The 15,462-nt window shown below is 51.9% G+C and overlaps 1 protein-coding gene across 2 annotated transcripts in view; it reads left to right on the plus strand.

Annotated features, from left to right (window-relative positions):
* The window catches only part of zgc:172136 (uncharacterized protein LOC566376 homolog), a 69,442-nt gene extending 54,588 nt beyond the window's left edge, over window positions 1–14,854 (plus strand). The window contains exons 2-14 of one of the 2 annotated variants that reach the window (XM_067236710.1): window positions 2,397–2,557; window positions 3,017–3,107; window positions 5,732–5,811; window positions 6,809–6,882; window positions 7,035–7,230; window positions 7,440–7,595; window positions 9,716–9,781; window positions 10,921–10,989; window positions 11,468–11,642; window positions 12,344–12,997; window positions 13,080–13,211; window positions 13,381–13,448; window positions 13,788–14,854. In XM_067236710.1, the coding sequence (XP_067092811.1) occupies window positions 2,486–2,557; window positions 3,017–3,107; window positions 5,732–5,811; window positions 6,809–6,882; window positions 7,035–7,230; window positions 7,440–7,595; window positions 9,716–9,781; window positions 10,921–10,989; window positions 11,468–11,642; window positions 12,344–12,997; window positions 13,080–13,211; window positions 13,381–13,448; window positions 13,788–14,078 (2,124 nt within the window). In that variant the 5' untranslated portion in view covers window positions 2,397–2,485 and the 3' untranslated portion in view covers window positions 14,079–14,854. Of the gene's footprint in view, window positions 1–2,288; window positions 2,558–3,016; window positions 3,108–5,731; window positions 5,812–6,808; window positions 6,883–7,034; window positions 7,231–7,439; window positions 7,596–9,715; window positions 9,782–10,920; window positions 10,990–11,467; window positions 11,643–12,343; window positions 12,998–13,079; window positions 13,212–13,380; window positions 13,449–13,787 lie in introns of both variants that reach the window. The other variant, XM_067236709.1, reaches the window with a different exon arrangement.
* Window positions 14,855–15,462: the final 608 nt, after the last annotated feature.

A 15,462-nucleotide genomic window follows, 5' to 3' on the forward strand; every position in this document is an offset into this window, starting at 1 on the left:
CACCCTACTTGCTTGGGGGGTAATGTCCCTGTACTTACTGTAAGTCGCTCTGGATAAGAGCGTCTGCTAAATGACTAAATGTAAATGTGTGTGGGGAGGGAGAGCGTGTGTGGGTGGAGGGAGAGTGTGTGTGTGTTGGTAAGTGTGTGTGTGGGGGGAGGGTAACCAGTGCTGACAGGTGAGCATGTCCCATCCTGTTGTGTTTGAACCTGTTCTTCTCAGAGAGGAAAGTTTGCGGAGTTGTTGGAGTTATGTTACCTGTAACCCTACCAAGGGTACTCAGTCTTTCTGTTCTCTCTCTCTCTCTCTCTCTCTCTCTCTCTCTCTCTCTCTCTCTCTCTCTCTCTCTCTCTCTCTGTCTCTCTCTATCTATTTCACTCTCTATCTAGTTTTCTCTATCTCTGTCTCTCTCTGTCCCTCTCTCTCTATCCCTATCTGTTTCTGTTTGTCTCTCTCTCTCTCTCTCTCTCTCTCTCTCTCTCTCTCTCTGTCTCCCCCCCCCCCACACACAGGAAGGATCAGAGTCTGCTCTCAGTGTTCATTCATCTGATTAATAGACTTTGGGAGATCAGCTCCCATTAATCAGCCCAGCATCACGTACCAGCCAGAGCTTAGTGTGAGGGACAAGGAGGTCATAGAGGCAGGGGGTCATAAAGGCAGGAGGGTATAGAGGTATCACCTCCTGTAACAGACCTCAGGGTTTATCACCTCCTCAGGGTGTATCACCTCCTGTAACAGACCTCAGGGTTTATCACCTCCTCAGGGTGTATCACCTCCTGTAACAGACCTCAGGGTTTATCACCTCCTCAGGGTGTATCACCTCCTGTAACAGACCTCAGGGTTTATCACCTCCTATAACATACCTCAGGGTGTATCACCTCCTCAGGGTGTATCACCTCCTATAACATACCTCAGGGTGTATCACTTCCTCAGGGTGTATCACCTCCTATAACATACCTCAGGGTGTATCACCTCCTATAACATACCTCAGGGTGTATCACCTCCTCAGAGTGTATCACCTCCTCAGGGTTTATCACCTCCTATAACATACCTCAGGGTGTATCACCTCCTCAGGGTGTATCACCTCCTATAACATACCTCAGGGTGTATCACCTCCTCAGGGTGTATCACCTCCTATAACATACCTCAGGGTGTATCACCTCCTCAGGGTGTATCACCTCCTCAGGGTGTATCACCTCCTGTAACCCGGTTCCATTAACCGGGTTTAGAACGCAAATTTCGGTTCCTCGATTCGGTTCCTCATTTCGGTTTCACTTAATATTTTCCCTCTGTCGCTCCGAAACGGACGTAAAAATATCACACTTTCTCTGTAGTCTACCGTTAGCTAGCTACCGTAAATGTATGCTACTTTTAAAATGCCATATTTTCCCTCTGGGCTCACCAAAACGGACGTAAAATCATATTAACCATTGACTGCACGTGATCGCTAGTAAACATATTACACTTGCTCTGCTAGTTTATCGTTAGCTAGCTAGCTTTTAGTGCATTTAAAATGACTAAAGCTAAGCGGTCGAAAGTGTGGCTGTATTTCAAAGCCAAGGAATCCTACATCGCAAAATGCAACAAATGTTTCAAAACAATAACGTGCAAAGGGGGAAGCACGTCGAATGTATTGAAACATACGGCATCACACGGAATACTTCTTAAAGCAGAGGGATGCACTGTGTTCCGACAGCTTGCTGACACCAGTCCCTGGTCCCGGGACAGCCTCCCCAATTTGTCTGCCCTTTCAAACTCATACCTGTGTACAGGCCTCTTCGACACCATCTGAGAGAGTTTTCTCCTGTCCAGGACATGCCATAAATCAGGAGAGGTGTAGTATCTTGCCAGAGAAGGAAAATATGGTCATTCTTCTGCAAAATAACTGCTAGTTTGAAGCAGGTTTAGTTAGCATACCAACTCAACATTTATTTTGTTGTTACTTGTTAATAGTGTAACTGTTATTTATTGTTAAATTATTGTAGTTGTGTGTTAGGTGACTTAATTGTACTTATTAAGTAGGCTACTTTACGTAAAATGTTAATATATTGTTACATTTAAATATATTTTTTTTAACTCTATAAAAGAGCCTTTCTTTGATGTCATTTTTCAGTTTTTCAAGAATCTGAATAGTTTAGGAATCGGAATCGTTAGTACCGGTTCGGCATCGGAATCGTAAAAATCCAAACGATACCCAACCCTAGCAGGCCAATGCTCTGATCTGTTCATCATCATGGCTTCCTCATGTAAAGATGTCTGACCCGATTTTCTCCCCCACTTTCTTTCAGAAGGATGACCGGAGTGGAGTGGAGGAGAGGGAGCGAGTGAAGGAGAACGAGAGAAGGAGAACAGACAGGCAGACAGACAGAAAGACAGACAGACAAGGATACAGACAGAAAGATAGACAGACAGGGATACAGGGATACAGACAGAAAGACAGACAGACTAACAGACAGACAGGAAGACAGGGATACAGACAGACGTAATGTCTGCCCTAGCTAAAAAGACTGTCTGTGTGCTGCTACCCAACAAAGAACAACTAGACATCACAGTGGGGGTGAGTGCTTCTTTATTAACCAGCTTTGCTTCACTTCCTGTGTGTGTGTGCCTGTCTACTGCTTTATTAACTAGTGCTGCTTCTCTTCCTGTGTGTGTGTGTGCATGTCTACTGCTTTATTAACTAGTGCTGCTTCTCTTCCTGTGTGTGTGTGTGTGTGTGTGTGTGTGTGTGTGTGTGTGTGTGTGTGCATGTCTACTGCTTTATTAACTAGTGCTGCTTCTCTTCCTGTGTGTGTGTGTGTGTGTGTGTGTGTGTGTGTGTGTCTGCTTGTCCGTTTGGGCCTAGGATGGGACTGAGGATGAATCTCTGGTTTAATAAGGAGTTTATTAGAAGGATTTCCTGCTGGCTCCATTCTGAAATGGCATCTCTGTAGCTTGTAACAACGTCTCTCTGTGTGTTGGTGTTTTATAAGTTGCCCACAAGGTCTGTTTACTGTGTCACTGTGTCCCTCTTCAGGTTAAAGCTACAGGGCAGGATGTCTTCAACCGCGTATTAGAGCTTCTGGGAATTAAAGAACTTCACTTTTTTGGTCTCACAGTGGTGAGGGGTGAGTTCCATCTCTCCATCCATCCATCCTTCTATCCATCTCTCTATCCATCCATCTCTCCCCTCCATCTAACCATCCATCCATGTCACTCCTCCATTCATCATTCCGCCCATGACTTCCCTCCTGGTCACCCATCCTGTCTATTGGACCATCAAGCTGTTGTTGTCGTCAGACAGCCTGGTCAGCCATGGGCACTGATAATACTACAGGTCAAGACCAACCCTTACTGGAGATAATCCACACACACAGTAGAGATGCTGCTGTCTGATTAGAGGAAGATCTATAGTTTTATTGTTAAACACACCACAGTCTAGAAAGCTCTCAGGATCAGTCCTTATCAACAACACACAACAGTCAGGTATCTAGAAATGAACACACAACACACACACAACTGTCAGCTAGCTAGACCTACACACACAACACACACACAACACAATCAGCTAGCTAGACCTACACACAAAACACACACACAACACAATCAGCTAGCTAGTCCTTCACACAAAACACAGACTTCCCCACACCACACAGGAAGCTAACTAGACCTTCTCATATATTACAGATATCGTGTCTCCCTGCATGGTCGCTGGGAAACCATTCACACTATATTGCCCTGAAGTGGGTTATCTGCCAACAGGGCCAACAGGGCCAGCCAATAGCAATGACAGAATTGTTGTTGTGTGTGTATGTGTGCCTGTGTGTTTCTGTTTCTCTGTATATGTGTGTGTGTGCAAATGTGTGCCTGTGTGTTTCTGTTTCTCTGTATGTGTGTGTGTGTGTGTGTGTGTGAGAGTCTGCTCCACTGAGAAGTCTAATCTATTCTCAACCAGTGAGCAAAATGTTTTTTTTCTTCTCTGTCTCTTTCTTTCTGTTTCTAGTGAGAGGTTAGGGCGGCCTGCTGGCCTCCCCAACAAGGGCCCTTTTGTTTTTGTAGTGTGGGGGCCGTCCAACCCTCAGGAGTGTGGGGGCCGTCCAACCCTCAGGAGTGTGGGGGCCGTCCAACCCTCAGGAGTGTGGGGGCCGTCCAACCCTCAGGAGTGTGGGGGCCTCCCAACACTCAGGAGTGTGGGGGCCGTCCAACCCTCAGGAGTGTGGGCCGCCCAACACTCAGGAGTGTGGGGGCCGTCCAACCCTCAGGAGTGTGGGGGCCGCCCAACACTCAGGAGTGTGGGGGCCGTCCAACCCTCAGGAGTGTGGGGGCCGCCCAACACTCAGGCGTGTGGGGGCCGTCCAACACTCAGGAGTGTGGGGGCCGTCCAACACTCAGGAGTGTGGGGGCCGCCCAACACTCAGGCATGTGGGGGCCGTCCAACCCTCAGGAGTGTGGGGGCTGTCCAACCCTCAGGAGTTTGGGGCCGTCCCACACTCAGGAGTGTGGGGGCCATCCAACCCTCAGGAGTGTGGGGCCGTCCAACACTCAGGCGTGTGGGGGCCGTCCAACACTCAGGAGTGTGGGGGCCGTCCAACAGGGCTACGGCTGCATTAACTTCATTAAGCCTGGAATGCCCCCTGCATTCCTCCTCTCCACTGGAGAAACAAGGGAGGCAGGGGGGGGGGGGGAGGGGAGGGAGGCATGGATGGAGTGAGTGAGTGAGGAAGAGACACAGAGGGGGGAGGGGGGGAGGGAGGGAGTTGGTGAAAAAGAGGGATGGGGGAGGGAGGGTGGGGAGAGAGGGAGTTTGCTGAATCCTGCTGAATCCAGGATGAGAGGAGGAGAACGAGTGAGTCATAAAGAAGGGAGCAGCAGACAGAAGGGAGACATGGATGGATGCATCTCTGGAGGAGTGAGCTGCCCTGTGAAGAATGTGGTGTGGGTAAAGAGAGTTGCTCATGAAGCTCGATGAAGAAAGGGTTCGAGGAGAGGGGGAGCAGGGAGGATTAACGACAGTGTGTCCCAGAGGGCTGGTACCAGCCTGGGGGTACCACAGGAGGGGAAAGGAGAGCATATCTCAGTGATGAGGTGGTACAGCCCTCCTGCCCCAGTCACCCCACCACAGATGAATCACAGAACCCCTGGTCCCTCACTGCACTCATGGGCTGACCACGGAACCGGCTAGCTTAGTTACTGTGCATTCATCATTCATCTAGTGATCCTCATTCAGGGATGAGAGACTGAAGCAGTAACCCACGGGCGGGCATGCTTGGGCCGTAATCACTCGTGTGTTTAGGCAAAGGTCGTCAACCAGAACATTTTTGGAGTTGTGAGCTCATCGTTGTGTTGTAATTCTCACTATGAAAACATCCTCTGTGTCCTCCTTCTGAAAACAGATCTGTTCAGCCAAGCCTCTGTTTGTCTTTCTGCTAGTTACTGAGCTAACCTAAGGGATGAGCAAACAGGCATGTTGTTGGCATTAGTAGTAGCATACTAGTTGTCAGCCTTGTCTCCTTAACTCGCTCTCTCACTCTCTTTTTCACTCTCTCTCTCTCTCTCTCTCTCTCTCTCTCTCTCTCTCTCTCTCTCTCTCTCTCTCCTCAACGCTCTCTCTCTCTCTCTCCTCAATGCTCTCTCTCTTTTCTCTCTCTTAATAATGTTATTGTTCTTCAAATTTCACGTGTGAGTTTATTACTCTTTCGTTTGGTGGCTGTGTGAGTTCTGCTCTTCTCTCCTTCCGTTCTCTTGGACTCAGACAACGAGCACATCTTCCTGGATCTGGAAGAGAAACTCATCAAGTACTTCCCCAAGGAGTGGAAGCAGGACCCAGCCAAGGTAAGCAGGGACGCCTGTATGGATGTGCTGGGTGGAGGCTATCCCGACTGAGGCCTGTAGGAATTTAGATATAAAGCAAGAATATATGAACAGATAATAGGCCCAGCTAGCTATCCTACAGCTGTATAACATTCTCCTTGTGGTGTCCCATCAGTAACATTCCCCTGGTGGTGTCCCATCAATAACATTCCCCTGGTGGTGTCCCATCAGTAACATTCCCCTGGTGGTGTCCCATCAATAACATTCCCCTGGTGGTGTCCCATCGGTAACATTCCCCTGGTGGTGTCCCATCGGTAACATTCCTCTGATGGTGTCCCATCAGTAACATTCCCCTGGTGGTGTCCCATCGGTAACATTCCCCTGGTGGTGTCCCATCGGTAACATTCCCCTGGTGGTGTCCCATCAATAACATTCCCCTGGTGGTGTCCCATCGGTAACATTCCCCTGGTGGTGTCCCATCGGTAACATTCCTCTGATGGTGTCCCATCAGTAACATTCCCCTGGTGGTGTCCCATCAATAACATTCCTCTGGTGGTGTCCCATCGGTAACATTCCCCTGGTGGTGTCCCATCAGTAACATTTCCCTGGTGGTGTCCCATCAGTAACATTTCCCTGGTGGTGTCCCATCAATAACATTTCCCTGGTGGTGTCCCATCACTAACATTCCCCTGGTGGTGTCCCATCAGTAACATTTCCCTGGTGGTGTCCCATCACTAACATTCCCCTGGTGGTGTCCCATCACTAACATTCCCCTGGTGGTGTCCCATCACTAACATTCCCCTGGTGGTGTCCCATCAGTAACATTCCCCTGGTGGTGTCCCATCAATAACATTCCCCTGGTGGTGTCCCATCGGTAACATTCCCCTGGTGGTGTCCCATCGGTAACATTCCCCTGGTGGTGTCCCATCGGTAACATTCCCCTGGTGGTGTCCCATCAGTAACATTCCCCTGGTGGTGTCCCATCGGTAACATTCCCCTGGTGCTCTGCTGTCCCCAGGGGCTGAAGAGGTCGCTGCCTCTGCTCCTGTGTCTCAAGGTGCAGTACTACGTGGAGAACGGCAGGCTGATCTGGTGAGTCAAACGGCTGTCTCCTCTCATCCTCCTCTCCTCTCTCATCCTCCTCTCCTCATCCTCCACTCCTTTCAATCATCCTTTTCTCTTTCATCTTCCTCTCTCTCATCCTCCTCTCTTATCTCTGTGTGTGTGTGTGGTCGCCGTGTCAGCGAGCGCAAGGCGAGGCGTCTGTACTACTCCGACCTGCGTGAGCGCGTGCTGCGGTCTGAGTGTCGGCGGCAGGAGGAGGTGTACTTCCAGCTGGCAGGCTACGCCCTGCAGGCGGACCTGCCTGACCACGTCCAGGACCGCGGGGAACAGGGGGACGCAGCCTACTTCCAGCCCAAGGAGTACTTCCCTCCCTGGGTAGGTGCTGCAGGGGGCAGTGTGGAGGAGGGTGTTGAGTGATGGCTGAAGTCCCGAGATGGGTGGTCATGGCTGTTGTTATTTTAGATTCTACCAAAATATTGACCCAGTGTGCTCTCTCTCTCTCTCCCTCTCTTTCCCCCCTCCTCTCTCCCCCCCACGTCCTTCCCTACTCTCTATTCTCTCTCCCTCCCCCCCACCACCCCCAGATTGTGGCGAAGCGAGGCGTGGACTACCTCCTCCGCCACGGCCCCAAGGTGCATGGCGAGCTGCGAGGCATGTCTGCCCGCGACGCCACGCTGCACTTCATCAAGGAGTCCTGCAGACTGGAGGATGTGCCCGTCATCTTCTACCGCCTGCAGAAGGTCAGGGGTCAGGGAGACAGACACGGCTAGGACTGGACTGGGACAGGACGGTTAGGGGTTAACCCAGGACATGTGGAGTGGGTTAGGGGAGAGTTAGGGGTTAACCCAGGACATGTGGAGTGGGTTAGGGGAGAGTTAGGGGTTAACCCAGGACATGTGGAGTGGGTTAGGGGAGAGTTAGGGGTTAACCCAGGACATGTGGAGTGGGTTAGGGGAGAGTTAGGGGTTAACCCAGGACATGTGGAGTGGGTTAGGGGAGAGTTAGGGGTTAACCCAGGACATGTGGAGTGGGTTAGGGGAGAGTTAGGGGTTAACCCAGGACATGTGGAGTGGGTTAGGGGAGAGTTAGGGGTTAACCCAGGACATGTGGAGTGGGTTAGGGGAGAGTTAGGGGTTAACCCAGGACATGTGGAGTGGGTTAGGGGAGAGTTAGGGGTTAACCCAGGACATGTGGAGTGGGTTAGGGGAGAGTTAGGGGTTAACCCAGGACATGTGGAGTGGGTTAGGGGAGAGTTAGGGGTTAACCCAGGACATGTGGAGTGGGTTAGGGGAGAGTTAGGGGTTAACCCAGGACATGTGGAGTGGGTTAGGGGAGAGTTAGGGGTTAACCCAGGACATGTGGAGTGGGTTAGGGGAGAGTTAGGGGTTAACCCAGGACATGTGGAGTGGGTTAGGGGAGAGTTAGGGGTTAACCCAGGACATGTGGAGTGGGTTAGGGGAGAGTTAGGGGTTAACCCAGGACATGTGGAGTGGGTTAGGGGAGAGTTAGGGGTTAACCCAGGACATGTGGAGTGGGTTAGGGGAGAGTTAGGGGTTAACCCAGGACATGTGGAGTGGGTTAGGGGAGAGTTAGGGGTTAACCCAGGACATGTGGAGTGGGTTAGGGGAGAGTTAGGGGTTAACCCAGGACATGTGGAGTGGGTTAGGGGAGAGTTAGGGTTAACTCAGGGGATATGGAGTGGGTTAGGGGACGGTTAGGGTTAACTCCGGTATTAGGATGATGTCAATCAGTGGCCGGAAAGATGCACGACAATTAAAAAGAGTTGACTTGGTTTATTAGAACGACGTCGGCTCATTTAACCAGTCGAAGCAGAGAGTGGTCAGATGAGCGAGGCCAGGGGTTACAACGGCCTTATATACAATGAATAGACAAGTACGGATATAGTTTCCACAGAATGTTCCCTTACAAGGCACAGCATGTGGTCAGCAAGTTTGTATACTTGAGAGACTACATCTGACAATATCGTAACTCATTGAAGCCTTTTCCTGCATAGTTTCTCCTCACTGACTCCTGTCAGTCTGAACAAATGAGGCCCTTATCTATATGTTGACTACAGTGGGCTCCACAGCATGACCTCTTGACCTAAGTAAGAGAGAAGTCTCTCTCACACAAAATTCAGCATATCACCAGGAGATGTCTGTTTTTTTTGCTCCCCTTTGTGAAGCGCATCGTGTTGCTTCCTGGTATGAAATGTGCTATATAAATAAAGTTTGATTTGATTTGGGGAGGGTTTGTAGAGAGAGGTGTAGTGAAGGCCCAGGCAGCAGTTGTGTAATCCACCATCACTTCAGATATACTGCTCCAGCCTCCTGGAGCCTGGAGTCAAGAGTACACCTTCTGTGGAGGGGAGGAGGGAAGGATGAGGGAAAGAATGGAGGGATTAGGGAGAGGAGGGGAGGGTGAGAGGACGGGAGAGGGAGAAGAGGGGAGGGGGGGAGGAAGGGAGAGGGAGAAGAGGGAGGGATGAGGGAGAGGAGGGGAGGGTGAGAGGACGGGAGAGGGAGAAGAGGGGAGGGGGGGAGGAAGAGAGAGGGAGAAGAGGGAGGGATGAGGGAGAGGAGGGGAGGGTGAGAGGACGGGAGAGGGAGAAGAGGGGAGGGGGGGAGGAAGAGAGAGGGAGAAGAGGGAGGGATGAGGGAGAGAAGGGAGTAATGAGGGAGAAAAGGGGAGGGTGAGAGGAGGGGAGAGGGAGAGGAGGTAGGATGGAGAGGGGAGGGTGAGAGGAAAGGGAAGGGAGAAGAGGGGGAGGTGAGGGAGGAGGGGGGGAGATGAAAGAGAGAGGGTTATCGAGGGGTTCAGATGCCTGTCTGACCTGTCATCCTGTTCACTCTCTCTGCAGGACAAGAGGGAGGAGAGAGGCACAGCCTTACTGGGGCTGACCCTCAAAGGAATGCAGGTTTATCAGGTGTGTGTTTGTGTGTGTGAGACACTACATCTGTGGTCTCCCTTACGTAACCCTCCGTGTGTCATCGTGTGCGTCAGTGGGAGCCTGTGTTCTCTCAGGCTGGATGACTCGGGATGGTGGAGGAGGGGGTGGCGGAGGAGGGGGTGGTGGAGGAGGAGGGGATGGTGCAGGAGGGGGGGGTGGATGAGGGGGTGGTGGAGGAGGGGGTGGCGGAGGAGGGGGTGGTGGAGGAGGGGATGGTGGATGAGGGGGGGGTGGAGGAGGGGTGGTGGAGGAGGGGTGGTGGAGGAGGGGATGGTGGAGGAGGGGTGGTGGAGGAGGGATGGTGGAGGAGGGGATGGTGGAGGAGGGGTGGTGGAGGAGGGGATGGTGGAGGAGGGGGGGGTGGAGGAGGGGTGGTGGAGGAGGGGTGGTGGAGTAGGGGGTGAAGCTGCTCTGGCAGGAATGTGGGCGCTCCCAGAGACACCCCCACTGCCCCCCGCTGGGTCTGGCCTGCGGGGGCTTTCTAGGGGGATTAGAGCTCAGGGGATAGGATGGGGGCTTATGGAGGTCATGGGATGGCACGGAGGGCCAGAGGGGGGTCTTGGAGGGGGAAGGGGGGCAAGAAGGAGGTCTAGTAGGGTTGAGGTTCAGGTCTAATGTTGTCTTGTTTAGCTAGTGTGCAGGTCTAATGTTGTCTTGTTTAGCTAGTGTGCAGGTCTAATGTCGTCTTGTTTAGCTAGTGTGCAGGTCTAATGTTGTCTTGTTTAGCCAGTGTGCAGGTCTAATGTTGTCTTGTTTAGCTAGTATGCAGGTCTAATGTCGTCTTGTTTAGCTAGTGTGCAGGTCTAATGTTGTCTTGTTTAGCTAGTGTGCAGGTCTAATGTCGTCTTGTTTAGCTAGTGTGCAGGTCTAATGTTGTCTTGTTTAGCCAGTGTGCAGGTCTAATGTTGTCTTGTTTAGCTAGTGTGCAGGTCTAATGTCGTCTTGTTTAGGTAGTGTGCAGGTCTAATGTTGTCTTGTTTAGCTAGTGTGCAGGTCTAATGTCGTCTTGTTTAGCTAGTGTGCAGGTCTAATGTCGTCTTGTTTAGCTAGTGTGCAGGTCTAATGTCGTCTTGTTTAGCTAGTGTGCAGGTCTAATGTCGTCTTGTTTACACCAGGAGGTCAACAACATCAGGGAGCTGCTGTTTGATTTCCCCTGGTCCAACGTGGGACGACTGACCTTCCTGGTGAGATGAGCTTAATGGACCTCTGTGACCGCGGACTGCTACTGTACCCCTTTCACATTCAGCTGTGACTGTACCTACCTGACCCTGCGTGTCCAATACAGCGGAGCGGGCGGCGCATCAGCTTCCAATTAGTTCCAGTTCAATGAAACTGCCCTACGCGAGCGTCAACGCCCGGTTTCATTGAACATGAATTGGAAGCCGACCAGCCCTCTCCGCTGGAGTGGACGCGCACCTTTACTACTTTTTTTCTTTCTACTGGTTTCTGTCTCAGTCCATCCTTCCACCTTTCCTGCCTCATCCACTCACCTCTCATCCCTCCTGTTTCTCTCATCCATTCATCTCTCTGTGACTTTCCATTTCATCCATCCCTCTCCCTCCTTGTCTCTCTCCATGCTGTTGTGGTTTCCAATGAGATATTAATGAGCCTGACTGACCGAGGGCTGTGGTGCGTCCCCATGCCCCCTGTTTCCCTCCTCAGGGGAAGAAATTTGAGATCCAGCCAGATGGCCTGCCGTCTGCCAGGAAGCTGGTGTACTACACAGGCTCTCCCTTCCGCTCCCGCCACCTGCTGCTGCATCTGAGCTCCAGCCACAGCCTGTTCCTGAGCCTGCAGCCGGCCCTCACACACCTGAGACACCTGGAGGAGTCGGAGGGTGAGGAGAGGGGGGAGGTAGGGGGATGATGGGGGTGGAGTAGGGAGGAGTAGGCGTAGGGGGGAGTAGGGGGAGGATGGGGGAGGGTGGAGGATGGGTGAATATGGGGAGGATGGGGGAGGGGAGACCTTTGTATGCGGGCTGCAGGGAGAGTTGACAGTTGACAGTCAAGTGGAGGGAGCAGAGCTCAAGCCTCCCCTCTTTATTGAATGTTGTCTTAGATTTTGAGAATTTTACTCACCCCTCCCTCCTCCTCTTCTCCTCCCCCCTCCCTCCTCCTCCCCCTTCCCTCCTCCTCCCCCCCTCCCTCCTCCTCTTCCCTCCCTCTTCCCCTCCCTCCTCCTCCCCCTTCCCTCCTCCTCCCCCCTCCCTCTTCCCCTCCCTCCTCCTGTTCCCTCCCTCTTCCCCTCCCCCCTCCCTCCTCCTGCCCCCTCCCTCTTCCCCTCCTCCCCCCTTCCTCCTCCTGCCCCCTCCCTATTCCCCTCCCCCTCCCTCCTCCTCTCCCCTTCCCCTCCCCCCTCCTCCCCCCTCCCTCTTCCCTCCCCCCTCCCTCCTCCTCTTCCCTCCATCCTCCTCCCCCCTCCCTCCTCCTCTTCCCTCCATCCTCCTCCCCCCTCCCTCCTCCTCTCCCCTCCCTCCTCCTCTCCCCTCCCTCTTACCCTCCCTCTTCCCCTTACCCCTCCTTCCTCCCGGCCCTCCAGAGAAAAAGCGTTACCGGGAGTCATACATCAGTGATGATCTGGACCTAGACCCGGCAGGCAGCGAAGGCAGTCCTGGCCTATCACGTAACTCCACCAACAGTCCTGGCCTAGCACATAACTCCACCAACAGTCCTGGCCTATCACGTAACTCCACCAACAGTCCCGGCCTATCACATAACTCCACCAACAGTCCCGGCCTATCACGTAACTCCACCAACAGTCCCGGCCTATCACGTAACTCCACCAACAGTCCTGGCCTATCACGTAACTACACCAACAGTCCTGGCCTATCACGTAACTCCACCAACAGTCCCGGCCTATCACATAACTCCACCAACAGTCCCGGCCTATCACATAACTCCACCAACAGTCCCGGCTTATCACGTAACTCCACCAGCAGTCCCGGCCTATCAGGTCAACCCACTAACAGTCCTGGCCTATCACGTCACTCTACTGGCAGCTCAGGCATTGAGGCAGACCCTCAGCAACACAACATATCCATGGTGATGGCGTCCATGGAGATGGCGTCCATGGAGGAGGAGGTGGGGCCAAAGCGGGCTGAAACATGTTTCAGCCCGGCAGCCAGTCACGGCAGCTTTCTCACCTCCAGCATGGAGACCTGGAGCGGGGATCCCAACGAGGAGGAGGAGGAAGGTGAGAGGAGGAGGAGGAGGAGCAGCAGGAGGAGGAGAAGGAAGGCAGCTGATTGGTTAATGAAAACTGTTCTGACCCACAGGCACCAGGGTCAGAATACGTGGGTCAGGGGAGGTTTCTGTCGACGACCCAAAGGACACGCTCCAATTGGCTGAGCTTTTGGAAGGCGTGTCAGTGGACTGTCCTGTGATGTCATCAGAGGCTCCGTGGAGGGGTGAGAGAGCTACCTCTTATACCCACAGCCCCCCCTGGTGGACGTTGGTCACTTTTGATTGTGTGACTTTATCTCAGTTTTTATTCGCTGCACGGCTGAATTGATGTTGGCGTGAAGTTGTACTGGAAGTGTGACCATGCAACTGATATCTGTGATCTCCTGTCAACAGGAAGTGATGAGGTTCATGTGGACAGCAGAGATGCAGTGACGTTACGCAACACAGAAACCCTCACACAGGTGACCTCCTCTTCTATCACCTCACATCCTCTCTCTTCCTGTCTGTCTCTCTGCCTGTCTGTCTCTCTGCCTGTCTTTCCCTACCTGTTTTTCTCTGTCTTTACCTCCATGTCTCTCTCCTCTCTGTCTCTCCTCTGTATCTCCTCTCTGTCTCTATCTCTCTCTCTTCTTGTCTCATAACTCATGTGTTCTCTCTCTCCTCTCTCTCCTCTCTTTTCGTCTCATAGCTCATGTGTTCTCTCTCTCCTCTCTCTCTCCTCTCTCCTCTCTCTCCTCTCTCTCCTCTCTCTCTCTCCTCTCTTCTCATAGCTCATGTGTTCTCTCTCTTTCTGTATCCAGTTGACGTATCGTCCAAGCGTCTCTGTCGATCGCCACAGTCAGAGTCTGGACAACGTTTGTCTCCTCCCTCCCCCGGCGCCGCTGACCACACCGCTGCACCGGGACTCCTCCCACAGCTACACCTGCGGCCTGCCCGACACCTCCGCTCCCGCCAAAACCCCCGGGTGCAGCTATTACCTGCCCCTGGCGCTCCACTGCCCCCCCAAACCCTCCTTCTACGGCCGCAGGTCCACCAATTGCCTCTCCTTGGACTTACTGGGCGACGAACAGCTGTTAGAGTTCATACTGTAGACCTGAACACTGGTGTTAGACTTCATACTGTACACCCTGAACACTAGTGTTAGACTTCATACTATACACCCTGAACACTGGTGTTAGACTTTATACTGTAGACCTGAACACTGGTGTTAGAGTTCATACTGTACACCCTGAATACTGGTGTTAGAGTTCATACTGTACACCCTGAACACTGGTGTTAGACTTCATACTATACACCCTGAACACTGCTGTTAGACTTCATACTGTACACCCTGAACACTGCTGTTAGACTTCATACTGTACACCCTGAACACTGGTGTTAGACTTCATACTATACACCCTGAACACTGGTGTTAGACTTCATACTGTACACCCTGAACACTGGTGTTAGACTTCATACTATACACCCTGAACACTGGTGTTAGACTTCATACTGTACACCCTGAACACTGGTGTTAGACTTCATACTGTAGACCCTGAACACTGCTGTTAGACGTCATACTGTAGACCCTGAACACTGGTGTTAGAGTTCATACTGTACACCCTGAACACTGGTGTTAGACTTCATACTGTAGACCCTGAACACTGGTGTTAGACTTCATACTATACACCCTGAACACTGGTGTTAGACTTCATACTGTACACCCTGAACACTGGTGTTAGACTTTATACTGTAGACCCTGAACACTGGTGTTAGACTTCATACTATACACCCTGAACACTGGTGTTAGACTTCATACTGTACACCCTGAACACTGGTGTTAGACTTTATACTGTAGACCCTGAACAATGGTGTTAGACTTTATACTGTAGACACTGAACCTTGGTGTTAGACTTTATACTGTAGACCCTGAACACTGCTGTTAGATTTTATACTGTACACCCTGAACACTGGTGTTAGACTTTATACTGTAGACCTGAACACTGCTGTTAGAGTTCGTACTGTACACCCTGAACACTGCTGTTAGAGTTCGTACTGTATACCCTGAACACTGCTGTTAGACGTCATACTGTAGACCTGAACACTGGTGTTAGACTTCATACTGTACACCCTGAACACTGGTGTCCATCCTTGCTCTCAGTACTGAACACAGAGTGTTGGAGGGCATCAGGAGTTGGCTACTGAGGACGTTAGTGTCTGGATGTAACAGCTATATTTACTCGCTTGTCAGCATCACTTCCTCCCTCACTTACCCACTCCAGGAATCGAACCATCTGCCTCACACACGCAACCACCAGCTTTCATAAACACCCTTTGGCCAGCTTCTTCACTGAAAAGCCAGCAATTTAATGTCACGGATGGATGGTGTTTAGAGAGGAGGGAGTCTAACCAGCTCAACCCTTCTACACACACATACATGTACATAGTACAGGGGAGATGTTTATGGAGGTGAAAAGCTTCCTGTTTTCTCTCTTC

Source organism: Osmerus mordax, chromosome 5, assembly GCF_038355195.1.
Source record: "Osmerus mordax isolate fOsmMor3 chromosome 5, fOsmMor3.pri, whole genome shotgun sequence".
Lineage (NCBI taxonomy): Eukaryota > Metazoa > Chordata > Actinopteri > Osmeriformes > Osmeridae > Osmerus > Osmerus mordax.